This window comes from Dermacentor andersoni, chromosome 3 (genome assembly GCF_023375885.2).
Source record: "Dermacentor andersoni chromosome 3, qqDerAnde1_hic_scaffold, whole genome shotgun sequence".
Classification (NCBI taxonomy): domain Eukaryota; kingdom Metazoa; phylum Arthropoda; class Arachnida; order Ixodida; family Ixodidae; genus Dermacentor; species Dermacentor andersoni.
The window spans coordinates 201949007-201971805 of record NC_092816.1 but is presented as its reverse complement, the minus strand read 5'-3'; the positions used below and the strand labels follow the sequence as shown (position 1 = coordinate 201971805).

The 22799-nt window shown below is 44.8% G+C and overlaps 1 protein-coding gene across 1 annotated transcript in view; it reads right to left on the bottom strand.

Annotated features, from left to right (window-relative positions):
• The window catches only part of LOC126524360 (uncharacterized), a 125808-nt gene that overhangs the window by 17868 nt on the left and 85141 nt on the right, over positions 1 to 22799 (bottom strand). Inside the window, exon 12 of the mRNA XM_072286980.1 lies at positions 2654 to 2776. Within this exon, the coding sequence (XP_072143081.1) occupies positions 2654 to 2776 (123 nt within the window). The remainder of the gene's footprint in view (positions 1 to 2653; positions 2777 to 22799) is intronic.

Below are 22799 nucleotides of genomic sequence, written 5' to 3'. Positions count from 1 at the left end.
CCTCGCCTCATTATTACGATTCTGCCACAAACGCACGGTGCATAAGATGCCTTAAAACGCGGTGCGCATAAGTAATTCAGTATCAAAATTTCATCTAGCAAGGTGGACAGCTATGCGTGTGTGTTAAAATTTATCTTCCTTTTCTGTGTCTATAAGCGTGTTCTCTTTCTACGCTTTCTAAATATTTTGTTTTTGTCTTTATGACTCCAAGCACAATGAATTCCATGCAAATTAATGTTATGCATTAGAAAGTAGGTGCTATGAAATTGCGTTTGTTTAAAGGTATAAAAACATATTTTCGAAGTTATATAAACTACTACACAGTATTGCACTAGTATAATGACAGTCATCATTTACCAAGTATTTCGTTTGTATGTCCGATACCCAAAAATAGAAGGAAACTACGCATAGGAAAAGAAGATGATGCATGCAGTGAAAGACACACGGGCCAATGTTTTTAGCAATTTTGATGCTATACTAAAAGAAACAGAGGACTACAATAGATTATCAAGAACAGCCTCGTAAGCGATTTGGACGTGGCAATAAATAGAAAACTAAGGCTCCACGTATACCCAGTGATGAGGTTAGCATGGCTTCGCAACTCATGTCAAGGGGAAAGGTGTGAGCAGAAGGTTGAACGCCAATTGATTTGATAGCAATGCATTTGATAAAGAATTCAGGGGATATTATTTTTGACAAAATTTTGTGACCCTTTAAAGGCGATACGTCAAGACTTCCAGTGCACCCAGAGAGGTAGAAAATTGTCAACATCATACTAGCTAATAACAACGCAGACGCTCAGGAAAATTATAGACGCATTCGCTCATCTTTTGTATTGTAAAAAATATTCACCAAAGTATTTTGTAATAGGATCAGGGCAACGCTTCAATCAAACCAAATAACATTCTAGCTTTAGCAAGAGATATTCAAAAATGAAGCACATACATGCTCTGTATAATGTAATATACAAATTTCTGAAAAGCATGGAAACTCTTTATATGGCGCTCATTGCGAAAATGCGGTCAATCCAGTGTAAGTAGAATCAGTCATGGAGGCATGGCATAGCGCAGGAGTAAAGAAACGTACCTGACTATACTAATACTTACCTAAAAGTTTTTCTGCTACATTAATTTGTCACAGAAAACGCGGACAAACATCGATAACGTAGGTGTCAGACAAGGAGACAGTCTTTCCAATGCTAATAACTGCGTGCGTATAAGCATTCTAGCTATTACACTGATAAAAATTAGAAGTACGGGTTAAGGCCAAATATCTCAGCAACCTGCATTTTGTATGCGAAATCACGCGGTTAAGCAACTATGGAAATTACTTTCAACAGATCACTGAGAACCTTAGCCTACTACAATTTGCAAGAGTACGACTGAAATAGATTCACAAGAAAACAAGAACCCCTAAAATCTTCGCGACAGGGCGTTTGTCTATTCGATTTTTTTTTACAAGTGACGCAGGTCATAAGAGGCAAAATTACAGAACAAAAAAGGGCTGTAGGACACGCTGTAAGCATTCCCAAGTCATTACCGGGAGCTTCCCGCTATTCCTCAAGTGAAAAGTGTGCAATCACTCTGTTGTTATGATAATCAGAAAATTGGCGATGGACTGAACGAAACATGATCAGCATAAACTTAAGGGAGAGAAAGACAGCGGTGTTGATTGGAGATCAAACGGGGTTCACTGCACAGTTCTTGTGTAGATTAATTGAAAGAAATGAAGTTTGACCACACGTGCAATGCGTATTGGATATACCAAATGAACGATTAGACTGACAGAATGAATGCCAAAGGATGCGCAGTGGAGGACCGTAGAAAACAGGTTGGTGCGATGAAATTGAGAGCATTGCAAGCAAGAGTTAGTGTCAGCTGGTAAAAGACCTGGTTGGTTGGAGATCGCTGGGCAAGGCCTTCACTGTGCATTGCAATGATGGTACGGTGGCTCGTCCGCCCGCTCGCCCGTCTGCCTGCACACACACACACACACACACACACACACACACACACACACACACACACACACACACACACACACACACACACACACACACACACACACACACACACACACACACACACACACACACACACACACACAGGGTAAATAAGGGTAATCAGGTCGTTTCTGCCGGCTATGGTGGATATGATATTGCGCTGCTAAGCACGAGGTTGCAGGATCGAATCCCAGCCTCGGCGGCCGCATGTGCATGCGGGCGCAATGCAAAAACGTCCATGTCCGTTGAATTGGGGCACGTTAAAGATCACCTGGTGGTCAAAATTATTTCGGAGTCCCGCACAACGGCGTGCTTCGTAATCAAATCGTGGTTTTGACACGTAAAACCTCAGCATTCAATTCTGACTGCATCCGCGTGCGTTAGCTGCAGCGGTCACAGATATTGACCGAACCAGTGAAAGATGACGTCATGATGCGTCTACCTCGTGAGGTCCGAAACAAAAACTAGTTCTAATAAACACATTTAATACATGCTATTAAGGACACTCTATCACTTGCTGGTACTACTTCCAAGCTTTCTAAAGTATGGGTCTTGGCTTACAACAAAAGTTGACAAGTCGATAACGTCGTGTCGGCATAGATTTACGCGACGGCGAAAACTTCAGTGCGAAAGTGTGGATTAAATACATACCTGCAGCTTGACGACCTCGATGAGGGTGGTGGCTCCCGGGGCTTCTGTTTCTTCTTGCTAGGCTTCGTTGCCCCGAATTCCATGGACGTGCTGTCGGTGCGCTTTGGAAATACATCCGGAATTCTTCATCGAACATGCATAGAGAATTAAATATCACTCAAAGTAAATGCGCGGTGCCAGGGGCTACGCGTGGAAAACACAACACGGAATGCGCGAATGTGCTCGAGCCTAGAGATCATACTTAGAATATGGTGTCATATTCTTAAACAGGACAATTCAGTATATCTTGAGATCAAGCAAAATCTTAATCTATTTATGTATAACACTAAAGTGACGATAATTTCCACGAAGAACATAACCAAACAAAACTTACCGTTATTGGGTTCTATTTATTTATTTATTTATTTATTTATTTATTTATTTATTTATTTATTTATTTATTTATTTATTAGTATACTCTAAAGACCCAGAGGGCGTTACAGAGGAGGTGGGTACAATATAAATAGAAAACAATAGAATAAAAGGAATTTACAGGAAGAAACAACGGTTTGCAGCTACATCAGTAAGTGTTCAGTAACTGCAGACCTGAACAACGCTTGGTTCTCAGTGGCAGCGATGGAGGGGGAAGGTGATTCCACTCTCTACTTGTCTTCGGAAGAAAAGTATGTAAAAAGAGATTAGTGCGGCACAAAGGGACGGCCACTTTATTTGAGTGGTCAAAACGTGAATAAAAGTAAGGAGGTTCTGAGATGAGTTCCTGTCGAAGTACTTCATTAGGAAAGAAAATTTTACGAAAACGCAAGAGGCGTGAAATCGTTCTTCTCATCACCAGGTCTGGAAGGTTAAGAGCGGATTTCATGAAGTTGACACTGGCAGTACGAGCGAAATTATTGAGTATAAATCGAGCTGAACGGTTCTGGACCGATTCTAAAGTGTCAATTAGCGTTGATTGAGCTGGATCCCAGACGGCTGAAGCGTACTCGAGCTTTGGACGGATTAATGTTTGATATAGCTGTAGCTTAAGGTGTGCTGGCGCTTGGCGAAAGTTTCGGCGAAGGTAACCAAGAGTACGACATGCATTGTTAGTAATGTAGTTAATGTGAGGGTGCCATGATAAATCGTTCGATATGTAAACACCAAGATATTTGTGAGTACTAACCTGCTCTAGCTTAGTTGCGTTCAAAGTGTAGGTAAAATGTTCACAAGTGTTAGAACGCGAGATTGCCATACTTTTACATTTATTTACGTTAAGGGTCATCAGCAAAGTATTACCCGAGTCAGAGACACGATTAAGGTCAGCTTCAAGAAGGTAGTTGTCGTTTTCGTTAGTTATTCTACGGTACATGACATAGTCGTCTGGAAACAGTTTTATGGATGACGTGATGTTGCGCGGAAGTTCATTGATATATATTCAAAAGAGCAAAGGACCTAAAACTGTGCCTTGCGGAACGCCAGATTTAACTGCACAGGAATGTGAAGAACAATCATTAGCGGTTACGTACTGAGTGCGGTTAGTCAGAAGGCATCCTATCCATTTGAGAATATTGGGGTCGATGTTCAGGGTGCTGAGCTTCAGTAGTAATACTTAGTGCGACACTTTATCAGAAGCTGTTGCGAAGTCTAGAAACATACAATCAACCGGAATTCTATTATCTAACGCTAAGATGACATCATGCGTGAAAGACGGAAGCTGAGTTTCGCATGAGTGGTGCTTACGAAAGCCGTGTTGGAACCTGCTGAAGAATGAGTTGGTTTCAAGACATCTTATAAGGTTATAATAGATTATATGCTCAAGCATCTTACAGGGGATACTTGTTAAAGAAATTGGTCGGTAGGTTAAGGCAGAGTGTTGGTTACCAGATGTAAAGACGGGAATCACCTTCCCCACTTTCCAATCAGGTGGCAAAGTAGAGCACTGGAGAGACTGCATGAAAATGTGTGACAAAATTATGGAAGAGTACACTCCAGTATATTTTCAGAAATTTCGCGTTCCTCTCATCAGTGCCGCAGGCAGACGACAGTGTAAGTTTCCGGATTAAGTTAATGACTCCTTCAAATTCAATCACGAGAAAATTCATTGGAAAAACCCTGCTGTCGCATAGCTGCGGGACCAAAATCGCTCGTGAATAGGAAAAACATTGCGAAAAAACGTGGTTAAAGGGCCCCTGAAACGGCTAGGACAAATTTTGTGGATGCGTAGGGTACAGCTTAAGTAGAACATTCGCACCACCATTTAAGTGAAGCGTCACGTATTAATGGAGATACAAGCGATTACAAGCTACCCTCCTCCCTAGCCATGCTTTTCCTCCTCAACTCGCTAACCGAGCGATCGGGGCTAAGCTCCGCCCTCACTGGTTCTGCGTCACGATGCAACGTCACATCATCCACCTCCGGTTGTTTTGGAGCCCACCCCCACCCGCGCGAAACGTCTCCGCTAGCGGCTTGGCCGTCAACCCCAAGTGAGAGCTATCGAAGCAGCGTGCGTTGCGAGCATTCTGTCGTAGTGCCGAACGTGTCTGGTATTCCGGTAATCACACACTAGCAGAACGTTTCGACGGAACGGTGAAGGCATAGACTCAAGCTGATGAAGGAACTTTAGCGTAGAAGTACATGAGCTGCCTGATTGGTTTCCACGGTCCAGCCACGCGTCGGCTCAGAGCTTAACCAGTCAAAGAAAGAGCTAATATGGCTCTAACCAAGTGTAAGACAATTTAAACCTTTACAAAAACAACGTGTTAACGATTACACTCCTGCGAAAAATTTACGCCGGGAGCAAAGAAGAATACATTTTGTTACTGCTACTGTGTGTGGTTGAACTCTATGCCACCAGGTGGCTGCACCGTGCAGACCATTCGCATTTGCGCTTCTGTTTATCCCCTGAAACGACACGCAAGGGGACAGGGCCAGACCCTGTCCCCTTGCGCTTGCGCTTACCCTAATACTGGACTCGCGAAACGCTATTGCGTTAGTAATCTTCCGGTGTAAAGTGACGGCCGCAATGGCGCAAATCCTGGCGCCCATCGGGTAGCGACTGTCCAATGCGCTGCAGCCAGTAAGCTCATCTACTGGCTTTCAGAAGGACACGATGTCGCAGCTTGACATATTGCCTGTCGCTACCTTTGCAGTCCACAACGCAACAAAGTCGAATCATAGCGCTCGTGAAAAGACAGACCGACACTGGCTGCGGAGCTCTCGTCAAAGAGGGCGCACGTTGTAACACAAACAGGCGACACTTGCTGTGTGCCGGAAGTGCTTAAGTGTGCTGAAATATTGTTCTTTTGCACTCTCTTTATGTTACTTTCTTTTTATAAAAACAACTTAACTAACATTCCAACTATTACGAACATCATTTGTTTACCATAAAGCTGGAAAAATTATCGATCACGCGCCCTGGTCAGCCAATTGGATAGCTCGCCCTACTGACGTCATATGGGTGATTTCCGTCATATGGGTAGGGGCGGCTTAAAATTCCGCCGAGCAGTGTGCTGCAATCGGCAGCGATGTGTATCTTTAAAACCTTATAACAAATTACACGCTTTACGCGGAGCACTTAGATGTGTCAATTAATGATCAGGACTTACTCTAACGACTCAGTACGTTTGTAGAAAATCGTCAAAATCGTTTCAGGGTCCCTTTAGGAATGAAACAGCATTCTTCGTTGCGCAGTGCACGCCCATTGGAGCCAGTGTTATTATAGTGTCGTTCATTGGTTTAACGCTTTTTCAAAACTTGGATGGGTCAGTAGACAATAGCGAGGGATGCGTAATGTTGACATAGTCACTCCTGGCGTTTTTGATGGAAGAGCGATATGCGGAAAGAGCTTCGCGATAAGCGTGCCAGCAACAAGCACTGCTGCCGAAATTTGCAGAACGGAAGAGGCGCTTTTTCTTATTAAAAAGCTTTTTTAGGTTTGTTGTAAACCATGGCGCTCGCTGCTTTTTGGGTATAACTTGTAGTGGTACGTGCCTGTCGATCAATGAAGCGACTTCGTCTCTAAAAGGCTCCAATTCTGCTCGATTGACCTGTCATAAAAGCCAGGCAAATAACTATCGATGAACTGTTCCAATTCCTTATTTATTGCTGTATAGTTCCCTTTCTTGTAATTTATTATTGTCTTGGTAATAGTAGTTTGCGGTGAAATGCCGACGTTTAAGGTAAATGCAAGGCAGCAATGGTAGCTAAGACCAGGAAAATAAATCAGTCAGTGCACTAAGTTTGGTGTCGTGGTCAGGATCAAATCCGACACGTTAGCAGACGTAAGGCCTAGTCTTGTTGGTTTGGTGTCTATTTGCGTGAAATTGATATCTGAACATAAATTAACAAATACTTTATTCTCGATGGTCGTTTGTGTTCGTAGGGTCGGTACCTAACCAATCAATCTTAGGAAAGTTAAGTCTCCTAACAGAAACAAAGGAGCACGTGGGAATCGTAGAACTAATAAGTTCAACACGTCATGCAATAATTCACAAAAATCAGGTGTCACGTTAAGCGGCCTGTAACACACACAAAAAAGAGCGCTTTGATCACGGAAAGGGATGTTCGCACAAGAAAACTCTAAGGAAGAATTCAGTGGTATCATATGTGACGCTATGTTATCGGCTACTGCTATAAGTACACCCTTCCCCTTTTCCGGTGTGACGATCACATCGATAGACGATGTATTTTTTATCGCAGTCAAATAGTTCACTACTGGCTACTTCGGGAGAAAGCCACGTTTCTGTAAGCGCCACAACGTCAGCAGAGCATGAGTCAATGGTAGCTGATACAGTGTCTCTCTTATTTGTTATGCTTCGCACATTTGAAAGCAGTCAGGATATGTTTCGTGGAACTGGGGGCGTAATGTTTGTTGTGCTAGGACAAGGAAGTGGCACGACCTGCAGACGTAGAAGCGGACGAGAACTCGTTTAAAATTGCGCCACTACCAGATTCTAGTTCACAAATACTATCGGCTGCTCGCGAGTAGACAGCGCACTTTTTGTGTATACATAGTTTGTTGTAACGTACCGTGATCTGCTCCTTACTAGTTTTTCCGTATTCAAAAAGCTTTTTGCGCACACTTGTAGCCTCGCTGAAGTCTTCATTAACCCACACGTCACAAGCGTTCAGTTTGGCTCTTGCAGCCAGAATGCCCTCGCGTAACTTGGAAGACGCAAGTTTGATTATGACACGCCGGCACTTTCACGGTGTGAATTTCCCCAGCCTGTGCGCACGAAATATGCGTTCGTCATCGGTACCCAGGTTAAGCTTTACCGCTGTATTAAGGATTTCACAAAACTTTTCTTCACACTGGGCCTCTGTTTCGGTAACACTGTCTTCAATGCCATGTAATATAATATTATCTCGGCGGGAGCGATCTTCAAGCTCATTAAGATGTTCGGTTAAAGTTGCGAGTTGCGGTGACACACCCAAGCTCGCATTTTCTCCAATCAAGCGCATAGTGTCTTCTACCAGAGAAAGCCTCTTGTGAATCACACATTTTTTCCTCAAGTGAATTCTGCGCTTAGTTGACAGCGTTTAGAGATGTCATAACTTCATTGTGCTTTGCATCAACGTTCTTGTGAAGGGATTTTACCAAAAAAAGTTCTTTGTGCTCTTCGCTTGGCTCCTCCTTCGGCGGCCCAGAGATACAGGAAGAAAAACCTAAGCAGAATCACAGTATCAGAGAAGTATTTGTCAGGGAACGTTGAGTGCTTGAATAAACGAATCAATAAAGAAGAAGGAACAGTAAATGGCAATGAACTAATTTAATTCCGCAACTTGAACACCAGCATCTACTGAAGAAAATATGCTGGAAGGAATACTGCTTCAAAAGTTCACGAAGCAACAAGTCGCTTCTGGCAATAAAAACTTTGGTATGCCACAGCGCTGCGATAATATTGTTACGTTGTTACGTGTAGCTGAAGCCGAATGCTATTTACAATTTATTTACACGGAAGCTAACGGAGGCCAAAATGGCGACGCTATATCAAGCCGACACACACATCGTCTTCATCCTCCTCAGTGCAGCCACACTGTGGCGGCTCTTCCGTAGCACCACCCCCGGCTGTAGAAGCACCATCGAGGTGCTTAATCTACACATCCGCGGTGAAAGGTGCGTGGTACGGTTTTAGTCTCGCGACGTGAACGATGTCACTTACAGCTGATGACGCTGAGTGGTCGGCGGGGATGATTTCATACGTGACATCGGTCACTTGTCGCACCACACGGTAAGGGCCAGTGTAGCGCTACAGCAGCTTTTCGAAAAGGCCCACACGTCGAATGGGCGACCAGAGAAGAACCAGAGATCCCGGAAAAATGTGCACGTCGCGATGGTGCCAATCATAGAGGCGTCTCTGATGCTCCTGTGAGGCCTCGAGACGGGTGCCGGCGAGCTGGCGCGCGTGGTCGGCGTGTGAGATCGCGTCGCGGGCATATTCCGTGGATGAAGGTGTGGCCACGGGCAGCAAAGTGTCCAAGGGCAACCCGGGTTCTCAGCCATATAGGAGACAGAATGGTGAATAGCAGGCGGTGTCTGGACTCGATACACGAACGTCACATATGGTAAGTGAAGATCCTAGTAGTGGTGGTCGGTCGCAACGTACTTCGAAAGCATGTCGGTGATGGTCCGGTTGAGGCGCTTCGTGAGGCCGTTGGTCAGTAGGTGGTAGGACGTACTGAACTTGTGCTTTGTCGAGCAGGAGTGGAGGATGTCCTCGATGACTGCCGAGAGAAAGCTGCGGCCACGGTGAGTGAGTAATTGACGCGGAACACCGTGCACTAAAATGATGTCGTATAGAAGAAAGTCAGCAACGTCAGTAGCACAACTTGTCGGGAGGGCTCTGGTGATTGCGTACCGCGTAGCATAATCAGTAGCGACGGCGACCCATTTATTTCCGGAGCCGGAGAGAGGAAATGGTCCAAGAAGGTCTAAACCAATACGGAAAAAGGGTTCGGGTGGGATATCAATCGGCTGCAGACATCCAGATGGAGGTGTGGAGGGCTTCTTCCGGCGCTGACAGCGCTCACAAGCCGCAACGTAGCGCCGCACGGAGGGAGCGAGACCCGGCCAAAAGAATCGACGGCGTACATGGTCGGATGTGCGCGAGACGCCCAAGTGTCCAGCCAAGGGAGCGTGGTGAAGTTTCTGGTGGACAGTCAAACGCAGGTGCGATGGAATGACGAGCAGAAGGTCAAGGCCGTGTGAATCAAAATTGCGGCGGTATAATGCCCCCTCCTTAAGGAGAAACATCCGGAGAGAGGAGTCGCCAGGAGTTGACTCCAGACGGTCGATGAGGGCTCGTAATGAAGGATTGCGGCGTTGCTCGTTGCCGACTTGAAGCAACTGGGACACAGAGAAAACGCAAGCGATGGCGTCCGCATCAGCCGGTTCGTCGACGGGGTAGCGGGACAAACAATCGGCATCCTGGTGCAAATGTCCCGTCTTATATACCACGGAGAAGGTACATTCTTGCAGGCGTAACGCCCAGCGAGCGAGTCGTCCCGTGGGGCCCTTGAGCGAGTATAGCAGGCAGAAAGCGTGGTGATCAGTGATGACACAGAAGGGACGTCCGTACAAGTATGGACGAAACTTCGCAACAGCCCACACAAGAGCGAGGCACGCGCACTCTGTGATTGAATAATTGCGCTCGGCGGGTGATAGACGTCGGCTGGCATAGGCTATAACGCGATCACATCCACGCTGGCGTTGTGCCAACACTGCTCCTATGCCGTGACCACTGGCATCAGTTCGAACTTCCGTTGGGGCAGACGGGTCAAAGTAGGCAAAATTGGAGGCGTGGTAAGGAGAGTATTCAGCTGCGAAAAAGATGCGGCATGGCCAGGACCTCAAGAAAAAGGGGCGTCTTTCTACAAGACGTCGGTAAGGGGACGTGCGATGGTCGCAAAATCCTTCAAAAAGCGTCGGTAATAAGAGCACAGCCCTACGAAACTACGAACATACTTGGTAGACTCCGGAACAGGAAAATTCGTAACGGCGCGAATTTTGTCCGGATCGGGTCGCACACCTCTGGCGTCCCGAGGTGTCCAAGGACGGCGATTTGGCGGTGAGCGAAGTGACATTTCGACGAGTTCAACTGGAGACCGGCGCGGCGGAACACGTCAAGAATCGCTGAAAGACGGTCTAAATGCGAGTCGAATGTGGGCAAATAAACGATGACGTCGTCCAGATAGCACAAACAGGTGGAGCACTTGGACCCCTGAAGAAAAGAGTTCATCATTCGTTCGAAGGTGGCGAGCGCGTTACAGAGACCGAAAGGCATCACCTTCAACTGATAAAGGCCGTCAAGGGTAACAAATGCAGTCTTCTCTCGGTCCATGTCGTCGACGGATATCTGCCAGAAGCCGGACCGAAGTCGATAGAAGAAAAATAGGTGGCACCGTACCGGCAGTTTGGAGCGTCATCAATACGTGGCAAAGGGTACACGTCCTGTCTTGTGATTTTGTTCAGGTGGCGATAATCTACACAAAAGCGCCGCGTTCCATCCCTTTTTTTTGACAAGTACGAAGGCAGATGCCCAGGGACTACAGAAAGGCTCGATAATGTCCTTTGCAAGCATGTTTTCGACTTCCTTTTCGATAACAGCTCGTTCCGACGCAGAAACACGATATGGACGTCGCTGAATAGGGCCTGCATCGCCAGTATTTACGAGATGGGTCACGACGGACGTTTGACCTAAGGGTCAATTGCCAAATTCAAAAATTGGAGGACGCTTAAGTTTCGCTTTCAAGAGTGGAACGCGATAGCGTTATCGCTCCCCGTTCGCACCGCCTATCAAACGATCTACGCGAGCGAAACGTCTCGAGCCGGACCGCGACGCGCCATGACGGCCGACGCGATCATGGGGCGAGTGGCGCGCCACGTGTCGGGGCAGCGCCGTACATTGCGAGGAGGGTGGTCTTCTGCGTTTGCCGCAAGATGGCTCTGCATGTGCGCAGAGCGCAGAAGAAATGTACCATAAACGTACTTCGCTACTCGTCAAACTGCGACTTCTGTAATTTACATGGTCATAATTACCGATATACGCCGCAGTATAACTTTCTACGGCACGTTTCTAAGGTAACACCGCATTCACTAGAGACGATTTTGTCCCACTTTGAACGACCGAATCTCCGTCTCACACTCCGCAGACCCTGGTTCGATTCCCACCAGCCCATCTTGCATGATGTTTTGTATTTATCATAAAGTTTCTCACTATAACACTTAGAGGGTAATCTGGCGCCACGTCTGTGGGAGTTTCTTAAGGGGACACCGTGCCGTCATGGGAATGACGGTATATGTGCCTGCGAGGCCGGTGTTGTGAGAGGCTTCGTCTAAAACGTGGATATGGCTACGCAAATAACGCGTTCTCAAAGTAAAATCTTCATAAAATGTGTCCATTCACGCATATTACGTCTTTACTCACCCACGATGCATGACCAAGCGAAGAAAAGCAAGAGGACCAACTGTCTCAAAGCGAGCGCGAACCTTGTCGTCTGTCCTCCAACTTTAGCGGCCCGCTGATACTTTTTACGTAACATGTAGTCGTACACACAATAACAAGTTCTCATAGTTAAACAAAACATATTTTCGCGTAATAATAAAGCTAAAACAGCTTTTCACGTGCTGTTCTAGTAGAAAATGAATCGTTGTGACAGACGGAACGGTACTTGCCAAGCGCGTCTTCAAGGTGTCCTGTCTCTACGAGAACGATGCCAATCCGAATCCACAATATACCGGCATTCCCATGCATACCACAGCGCAGCAGCGCCAGATTTCCCTCTAGGTAATGTAGTCAGAAACTCTATGGTATTTATGAAGTGCCTTCTGGAATTTATCGCTCATGGCCAACGCCGACGACACCGGCTTTTCTGCGACACCAGCTCCTTAACGCTGTCGCGTTAAAATGTCGCGATAGCCTTCAAGAACGCGGAAAAGAGCTTCAACTTGAGCAGGTGTAAGGTCAGAGGAAACCATCTTCCCAATGTCGACGTCAGTGCCGTGCGATGACGTCACGGTATGGGCTGAGCTGTAACGATCTTCCACTGTGAATGGCTCGACCTCATCATCCTGGAAAGCGTTAATTATAGCCAAGGAGATCCCCTGAGGCAGAACTTGCGCGGTTAGCGCGAAATTGACAAGGGGAAGGCAGGTGCGGATGCCAGTAATTTTCAGCACCGTGTGCGGCACGTAACACCATGTGTAAGCATAACGGCTGGAATTGGTGCGGCCACGTAATTGCCGGCAGGTACAGCTGGCGAGGACAACAAGTCGACGTGTGTCACAGAGTGAGACGGTAGGTGAATAAAATCCATGCAGCTCAAATGGCTTGGAGGCGGGTCCAAAGGGTCGGCAAGAAGAGGCAAGTCAAGGCGAAGTGAGCCGGCCGAACAGTCCATGAGGGCAGAATGTTTGGCAAGAAAATCCAGACCAAGAATGAGTTCGTGAGGGCAATGCTCGATGACGGTGAAGAGAACGACGGTGTGTCTCTCAGCAATGGTGAGCCGGGCAGAACACATGCCAACCATAGCGACAGTCCCTCCGTCGGCGACTTGTAGAACTCGGTTCGGGGCAGGCGTAAGAACTTGCTTGAGCCGACGGCGAAGAGCAGCACCCATAATTAACTCGTGCGCCCCTGTGTCAATCAACGCGCGCACAGGAACATTGTCGACGAGAACGTCCAAAAGATTCTTGTTCGTGGGTATGGTGAAGCGAGGATTTCGGATGCCTGTGGTAAAAGACGTAGCAAGGGTGCAAAACCATAGGCACGAGTGTTGTTTAGACTAGAAGAGAAACGCGTGCTTAGAGAAGGGATATGCTCCAGTAAAAAAAAAAAACTGCAGGGAAAGCCGTCACGGCGTACTTATTTGATGTTCAGCAGAATTATAGTTAGAAAGGCAACATGAGATAAATAAGTGACATTTCGTTAATCATAATCAGTTTGTCTTTTTTTTTTTTTTTGAAGTCAGCAGTTCTATGGTTTCCCTGTGCGTGGGAAATTGTACGCTTGGCTGCCACTCAGGTATCAGCGTGTTTACATACTGTTGGAAAAAACGAGCTGCATTCTTAAATGTACAAAAAGAACTACTAAATCACTTGCATGCTGGAACAAATTGGATCAAACTATATGTTGCTGTTTCTCAGCAACTGTGTTTCGGAACACGAAGGCGGTGCGGTTCTGTTGGTGGATATTTTGTTAACGTTCTAGGTTTTCACTGAGTGTAAGTATAATGACATGAACGACAAAAAGCGATACCGGAAGGCTCACTTTTTGTTAATCACAACCACAAAAAGCCAACAGCCAATGAAGCCAAAGAAAGCATAGGGGACACAAGCTGTGGTTGGAATTGATATGTAGAAAAGAAAGAAGACACTTGGAAAATGAATGTGGACGAAAAGATATCTTGCCGCTAAAGGGATCCGAAAGCACTACTGACCTCCACATTACGCGTGCATTGAATTGCCACTTGTGCTACGGCGATGGAGACCAATGTGGCCACTACGTCGGGTATTTGCGTGAACTAGATCAAGCCGCCACTCAGGGTCATCACGGGCGGACGTGGATCACCTTCCTTTTTTTTGGATTCTGCTTGCTCCAGAGTGAGACGCTGCCGCATGAATAGAGTATGTGGACCTAGGCGGCATAACAATGCGCTAGAGCCAGATATTAATAACCACAGCACAAAAACCTTCAAGGAGTGGCAAATTCGGTGAGAATGCGATGCATGCCACAGAGTTTATTAAGGGCAGGTGCGCGTCGACGTAAGAAAATGCGGCGGGTATTAGCATAATCACTGCAGAATTTCAAAATTTAAAACCTCGTTATCAGGTCTCTTTTTTCTATTTTGCAATTTTCAACAATTGAAAAGGTTGCCGGTCACAATAGTAACCTACATCCTACAGCCCTTAGATTTATTTTTTTTAGAGTGCAACAAACCTGATCAAATTCGCGACAGTGGGTTCCGAGTAAGAGAATTTCTCCGTTATAATTCATCTAGATAGCAACGCCGGTACTTGACCAACCAAGCGTTTTCGGCGCGAATCGGCTAACAAGAGTTCCAATGCGCAAGCATGGGTCATTCTTCAGTCGCGATGGACATCGTACTCAACGCGCTTGACCGGCGCTATGAACAGATTTCACACAGTGTACGTCGACATTGACGGAAACTACTAAGCAGATGCGATACGCTGTAAACTAGGTCGCTGTAGGTAAACGCCCTAGAGTGAAACTTCTATATAAAAAAGTTTTGCAGACAAAACGCTTAAAGTTTTCGTACTTTCGCGCAGTCCTTTGCCAGTGTAATCGAGCAAGCATACCTCAACGTATTAATAATAAAAAGCACCTAAACTAAGTTTAGCATATTCGAAATTTACTGGATGCAATCGTTCTCGAACTGTTTTTTTTATAAAATCACCTACAATGCTTTGCTTTCTAGAAATGCTTAGTGGACAAGAACTTAGTTTTTTTTTTCTTGCCGAATAAAGAGCAAGCCCCTGAAACGAAGGGTTTTGTCCGTTTTTCGCAATATAGCTACTTCAAGGGTCCTCTGGCGTGTTTTTGTCTCCTAGTGTGCCCTAAATATGTGTGTTATGGTTTACCAACTAGCCCCGAACAATATTTTGATCAGGCTTATCAGTAGTATTATTCCCTAACGCATATGCAAAATTCTTTGGACAGGATGGGCAAGCTATCTGTATTGTGCTTTCTCATCAACATTTGAAACGAGCTATCATTGGTGCAGTCATCAAGACATTCCTCGTAAAATTTATCATTGTTTTGTTCAGTTGCGCAGAAGTGGTGACCATGTACTCGTCCTCGTTGGTTAACTACCCCACAGAGAATACATAAGGATTTGAAACGCGATTTGTGCCTGGTACAACGGCTACGCACCCACTACCGACAGTGGAGGTAGCGGGGACCAAGTAGTCTGGAGATTTCTCAGCTGAGAGGGGTTCAGGAAGGGAGGTGAAACGATCGACGTAACGAGTAAGAACCATCTTTTAATTACATTGTTACGGAGCGGTCAGCTCTACAAGCTTCGTGACGGATAGCGAGACGCGATCTAGCTTACGCTGAAGGCTGTATTTCCGGAACACCCTTGCTCAGGAGAAGACACAAAGAAACAAATTCTTCCTCACATAGGCCAGTGGCAACAATGAATAAATATCACAGTACTGGAGCGGTAGACGCTAAACGGTTTATAAGGTATTTTCCTACGGTTCTCTGCATATTAGATAATCCCGCGCTATAACTTACACCCCTGAATGCAAAATTTAGTTTTTGTGTCCTAAGTACAAGTATACGCAAAGTGCTATTATTGTGTGCAGTTAGCCGAGAAAAGCCATCCCAACCATCCGTTTGTGACATCAAATTGTAGGCCATTCTATTAAATTCCTTTTTTTTATCAGCCGTGTCCATGAGAACTACCTATGTTACTGTCCATATCAGCGTATCCTATAGTACAAATATTTACTGAGGATGAAATGTACCTAACAGCGACAAGGCATAGTTTCTGGATAAAGAAAGCTGAACCCTTGGTTTGTAACAGTGCAGAGTGAATGTTTTTACACCCAAAAAGGAAGCAAAATGCGTGTATTTACGTTTTATCTGTGTCACAACTTCTTGCCTTTGTTTCGCAATACTGCACCTTTTCAGTAGGCTGCTTACAACGTATCCGCCTCCGATTGGCACCAAGGGTCTTTCTTTGGGCTTAAGAAGGATATAAGTGACATACACACATATATTATGCACATATATGTACATGCATGGGTGATCGACAAAGTCTCTACAGGTATAACATAACCATGGCATTGCTGACAATAATGACACTTTATTCGGCAATACAGTGTTCGAGGCAATTATCATCAGGTGTATATTCTACTGTTAAACTACATAGGCACCTAATGCCATCACCTAGCTTTCATTTTCAATTTAAAGAAGATGATGAAACTACGGCAACCAAGTTAGCCTGTACGCAAAATGTGCCGAGTAAGCGCAAACTTGGTAAGCGGCGCAAGTTTTAACATATTTATTCTAAAGCATTGGCCATGGTGTACTTCAAGAGGTACTATTTTCTATTTTCCAGCAAGACACTTCTAGAGCACTTGTCTGGAAAACCAATGCATTATGCCACACAAATCAGGTGCATATCTTGCGAGACTGGTGCCGCGGACAGCACTTGTGCCAGATGGCTTAACTTCCGGTATCGCCTGACTTCAATTTTAAAATAATATTCCCTCTCAAGGTGTTAACAAAAAATAAGTAGTTTTGTGGATATTGGACTTCCGAAATTAAAGATTTCATGGACGCGATGAAGAATACTGGGTTGCCAACAAAATCTGGGAGTGAGTCATTATTGGGAACGGGTCAACATGAAATTTGGGGGCGGAAGAACTTGAAATTTGATGATGGTCCGACTTAAATTTGGGAGCGGGCCAACTTGAACTTTGGTGGAGGGCCGACCAGAAACTTGCGTTTGGAGCAACGGAAATCTGAGGGCGGGCGAACGTTGGTAGTGCGCTAATTTAAAATGTTGGGCTATGCTGACGCATAATTAGAGAACTGCAGTGTAGTTACTTTGTACTTTTTCTCAATATTGCACGACAATGATTTAGTCCTTCTACTCACCTGTTCTTTCCAAGTCCAGCAGAAAAATCACGTTTCGCATTCCGAATCATTTCATGTAACAATTTACACAATTAATTAGTTTGTTTATAAGAAAAAAAGCCCCCATATTGCCTTTGCGAAAGGGGAAAGCAAACGCTAAATGAGACGACGTTAGGATAAGCTTCGCGCCTGCTAGCCTCTGCGAAAATCAGTCATTCTGGTAGAGTTTTGGCGTGTTCCAGAAAGTGGGAAACATGCGGCAACCCTCCCGCTACGGCACATTTCGCAACTACCAATAGGTGGCGAAACATTTACGCTTGCGCTGGCGTGGCAGCAGCTTTATCTGAAATTGCGTTTCTTAAAAACTACACAAGTTACTGTTCCAACTTTTATAATGAACAATACGGAACATCAGATGCAATATTTTTCCAAATGTCAGTAAGCGGTGAGCACCGGTAACAGCAAAATCATTATTTTTATGATTAGAACATAAAGACGCACATCCGCGTATGAACTTGCCACCACCTAAGTACAGGCCGCTCAAGAGCAGCACCAGAACCTGCGAATTTTTTTTTCCCGCAAACGCCGCAGTATAAAACGTGTTTCATAAAACAACTGCCACCATTGCATCACCCAAGACGCTCACGGCTGCCGATTAGTCAGCACCCCCCCCCCCCCCCCCCCCCCGCCGTGCCCCGCTATGGCCACATTGTTGATACGTTCACTTCATTCCTCTGCTACGAGACAGATAACGAGTATCCTTAAATCTGCAGTTTGAACCAGTGCTTCCAGTTGTTTGTGGTAAACGTGGTTTCAGAGTGCAACAACAAAACTGCACCTTCTGAACTGAACTCTGAGCATAGTATACGTGGTTTGCGAGTATCTCGGTGTCATCTGCTCAGGCTGCTCGCACACTGAGAACTTAGTGCTGGTCACCATTGATGGCGCGAGGGCTCGTTTCAATGCAATCCATTTCTGTCGGGGACTGCTGCATCTGTAAGCGCAGCAATGTCTCTTCGGTGCGTTGTTTAGTAGTCGTGATCGTCCTACAGGTTAAACTGTCGTACACTATACAAGTCTGTACGCTGGACGCACTGAAGTCGGCAATTTCTACATGCCCCGGGATCGGTTACAAAGTGAACCTATGGTCCCATGAATTCTAGCAAGCCCAGTCTCTGTTCACGTTGTCTCTGTTCACGCCATAGCACATTATTTATAAATGTGGAAGTCGTCGCGGTTTGTGCGCGACGACTCGTCAGCCGCTCCATTAAATTCGATCAGCTTTGTTGGATTTAAACGAAAAAGTTAAAATCTAGCGACTGTTCGTACTGGATTTTCGATTTATGCCGTGAAAGTCTTCATGAATATTTTTGAAAATCGCAAATTTTCATAAAAAGAAACTATGAAGTTCGTAGGAATCAAAAGTGATATCACAATTACGTGAATTGCATCTAATAGTACATCTATAGCGAACAAAATCCATGTAATATACAGGGCCCTTAATTCTGCCATTATTATTTCAGTAGGAAATTTGTCAATCCCTTGTAAGCACTGTAATAAATTCCCTTAAGATACAAATTAATATATAATATTCGTCCGCTTCGGATATCTATGGGACACAGTTTAGGAAACTACGATATCTGTGCTAGATCAAGAGCTACAAATTTATCAACTTCATGTTTCTCGGTTTTTCAAATTTACGAATTTTTAAAAATCGTCTTTCAATACTTAGATATTAAATTGAAAATCCGCTTCCTTTAGTCACCAGTATTTAGGTCTTTATCGCAAATTCAACGAATTTCATTAAAATCGGACAAGTAGTTATTCCAGAAAAGCGTTTTTGCGTTTTCAATATAGCTGAATAGGTCGCGTCGAAGTTGGGCCAGAGCTAAAGCTTCTAATAACCATGTCGATGTCTTTTCTATCATTTCCGACAATGTTATATTGTTTACGGCGGGTACAGTGCTCAGTACTTGAAACGCGATACACAAAACGCAATTCCTTGCGAACCACATTAAGCTTCAAATCGTCATAAAAGCTCTCGTTTAGTGTGAAAGCATATGTCCCATGAAGCAGAAAATTGCAGGGGTCATGAGGCAAGTAGTGGCCAATATTTCACAAGGGAGGCCAATTCGTAATCTGGCGAGGGTGGCAGAAAACTAGGTCAGGTGATGAAATGAGGAAATTTGCAGGCGCAAGTAGGAATTGGTTGATGTAGGACAGCGGTAATTCGAGATTGTCGGTTGAGGCCTTCGTCCTGCAGTAGACATACATAAATATTGCCTGATGATGATCATGATAATGATGCAGAAAAGCCGGTGTTATCCGCAACATGTGGCAGGAAGAATTATCGCCAGCATTTTGAATATTTCCATGTGAAGATAAAAGCGCAAGTTAGAGTAGCGTTACTTAAGGTGGAGTAAAGTGAATTAAGCGGAAGTGGATTAAGGTGGATGAAGGTTGATAATTGGGAATGAAGGTAGGTTATCTTAGAATAAAGTGAATTAAGGTACATTAATGTGGACATAAATGTAGTACCATGCATTAAGGTGTATTAATGTATAGTAAGGTGGACTAGGGTAGAGTAATTTTGATTGCGTGGACTACAGTGGCTTAAGGTAGGAGAAGGTGGCCTTCCTATTCAGATCAATAAAGGGTGCTTATGTAACTGTTAGATGTTCTGGTATACCATAGTCGCTGTCCGTTAACCGCCGGCAGCTATACGCTCACGGTATCGAATTTCAACCGCTAGGCACTGCACATAGCGTGACAATATAGTCCACTGCGCCGGGCTCCGAAAATCACGCTTTTTTCCCTTGCGCCGGTAAGGTGTAGCTTTTGTCTGAGAATAACACTGGGATCATTAGCTGCGGCTGCCTTACGACCTCGCTATGTAAATCCATGTAGCATTACACTTCACGGCTATGTCGATGTTACTGGGGTTTGATTTTGAGCTCTTCAGCCTGAAGTTATTATTCCTAGCGTTATATAAGCTTGAGTACTGATATGCCACTATACGGTGACATTGAAGTGTCGGTTTCTGTCCGTATAGGAACAGGAACTGGGTGACTGGAGAAGTAAATAAACTTTATTTGGGCGAACTTGTGCTCGCTATTCTTGTACTTGTGTACACTATTCGGCAGCGGCGAAAACGACATGTGGAGTCTAGCATCGGCGGCAAGGAGAATGCCAGCACTCTCACCAGTCTGGTATTTATAACCCCGACGCCAAATGTAGTAGCACATGAACGCCCCACAGTGCGCGGATCGGCTGACAAAGTGGGCCCACTGTTCTATCAAACATATCTCGAACGCGCTATCCACGCGTGCTGTAAACGAATTGAAGACGGTGTTGCGCAAAGAAACGGACACCGATAGAAATAAGCGCATGTGGTAATATTTTGAGCCTCTGAGCATAGTATCTGAGCATGTTTGAAGCACAGAACGAATGTTTTGTGCTTCGGGAAAATATCTTTCGTGTCAAATATGCAACAATTTTCATCGTAGACAAAGTTGCCCTACGTTAAGGTTTTGTGTTCTGTAGGTCAGAACACCAATCAGCAGTTGGAATTCATTGGCGAGTGCCTTCATATTGTAGGGCACAAATTGTTCTTTGCTTGTATAGGTCAGCATACCTATAGTTAAAATGCTGATCGGAAATAAGTAGCTGGGTATATAAGCAAAGTGGTATAAATGAGACTTGATTCAACGATAACTTCATGCATCATTTACAGATCCTGGAGCGTCACTTTGGAGAACATACAATGGCTCGCCGGTTGACGACATTCGGGATATAGCCAGAGAAACGGTGTGACAGGAGACAGCCAAGCAGTGGAAGCTGATTCATCATCTGCTAAGTGATAACCTGCACTCTATGTTCAATATAACTAGTTTTGCTCGGGGCTGTGGTTTCTTGGTGAGCTTTGATCGTACCTGTTCTTGGCTCCCATTCCATCTGGAGCAGTTGTAGTGTTAGGTGAGGTTGCATGGATAGGTTGCCTGGCAGATGTCACATATATTTCACATAGATTTCACACATTTAACTGCTGCAGTTTTCAAAATGATTAATAGAAGAGGAACATCAGGCTGTTCCACTTGAACAACTTGGAAAACAGGTTCGCAAATTTGTGCCCTATTTTTCTCACGACGGTTACGCAATATTTAATTCTGAATTGTCTGTGAAAATCTGGGAGCTTGCTCACTTTTATGCCTCACCTACTGACGCTCTGTTTCAACACTGAAGCGTGTGAGCTTTATTGAGTGCTCTCAGAGTCCTTTGATACTTCTAATGCTCACAAAATTTCTCCATCAGGCTACGGGAGGGCTTACAGGAGTGCAGAAGCTTGGGCTCAGTATTGTGTTCCTTATTTCATCGGCGTGAAGAACAGCAAGTGAATTGGGAAGGTGAAGTGCTACAGATAGTTCTGGCTGGATGCAGTGCAGTTGAAAGAGGAACAACTGGCGTGTGCTCACCATAAAAGGCGGTACTCTCTCTCTCGTTCTATATATATATATACATAAAATGAACTACATTATTACTATATTATCATTTTTCAAAATTCAGTACGTTGATATGGGTTATATGAGAGTACTAGGCAGCTCGTTGGGCTTCATATAATAAGTTTGTGCGAACAGAGGACTCCAGTGACGCCAACATGCTCAAGTTGGGTGTGCTATAACTGCAGAGAGTTCGGTGGAGGATGCGCTTGCAGAGACATTGAAGAGAAAATTATTTCTTCTACATTAGTGAATCGCCCTTCCACATCGCAAAAAACAACACTTTTACCACGAGAAAACGCTTGCTAGCCCAGAAAACGGGTAATAAAGAAATACGGGTGGCGCGGCCGCCTTGCAGTTCTCGCACCAGCCCGCCATGACGTCAAGCATTTTTACTGCACCTGCTAGTGCCTAGGAAATTATATAACGACAAAGATTGACTGCATTGTGTTACAAAGGAGCGAAAGACAGAATGTGGCAAGTTTCGGAAATTCCTACTATGCCAGCGCCACCAAATGCGACAGATTGCATTGAAATTTGTGACGTCCCAATGACGTGCCCGCGTGTGTGTCCCGGCGCGAAATTTAAAATAAAATGAAACTTTGACCTTCATTTTCTTTTCGAATAATCAACGCATCATTACGACATCACCGACAACAGTTTCAAAACACTACTTTATTATTGTAAACTATATTGTTTCACTTTAGTGTCCATCTAACGAGTAGCAGGATGTATAAACTGAAGTGCCTTCGTCGCAGTTTCACTTGCAGAGCCTTGGTGGCTCTTAGAAATAGTGTTTTATTTCCTCCTGTAGGATGCTGTAGGATATTCATTATTCATACTGAATAATGTATTTTACTAAGCTGTCCGTCTGTTCGACTTGACGAACTCATGAACCAGATAGAAGTCTGCTATCTGCCACAGGCACTTGTTAAACATTTTTAAAAGTGTTCGCTGACACAGCTTTTATATTATTCACAGTAAAAGATACTGTGAATCCTTGAATTCCTATGATCAAGTGCAAACTACTGTTAACTGCTGTGATAGTTTGCAAATGAGGTTTGGGTT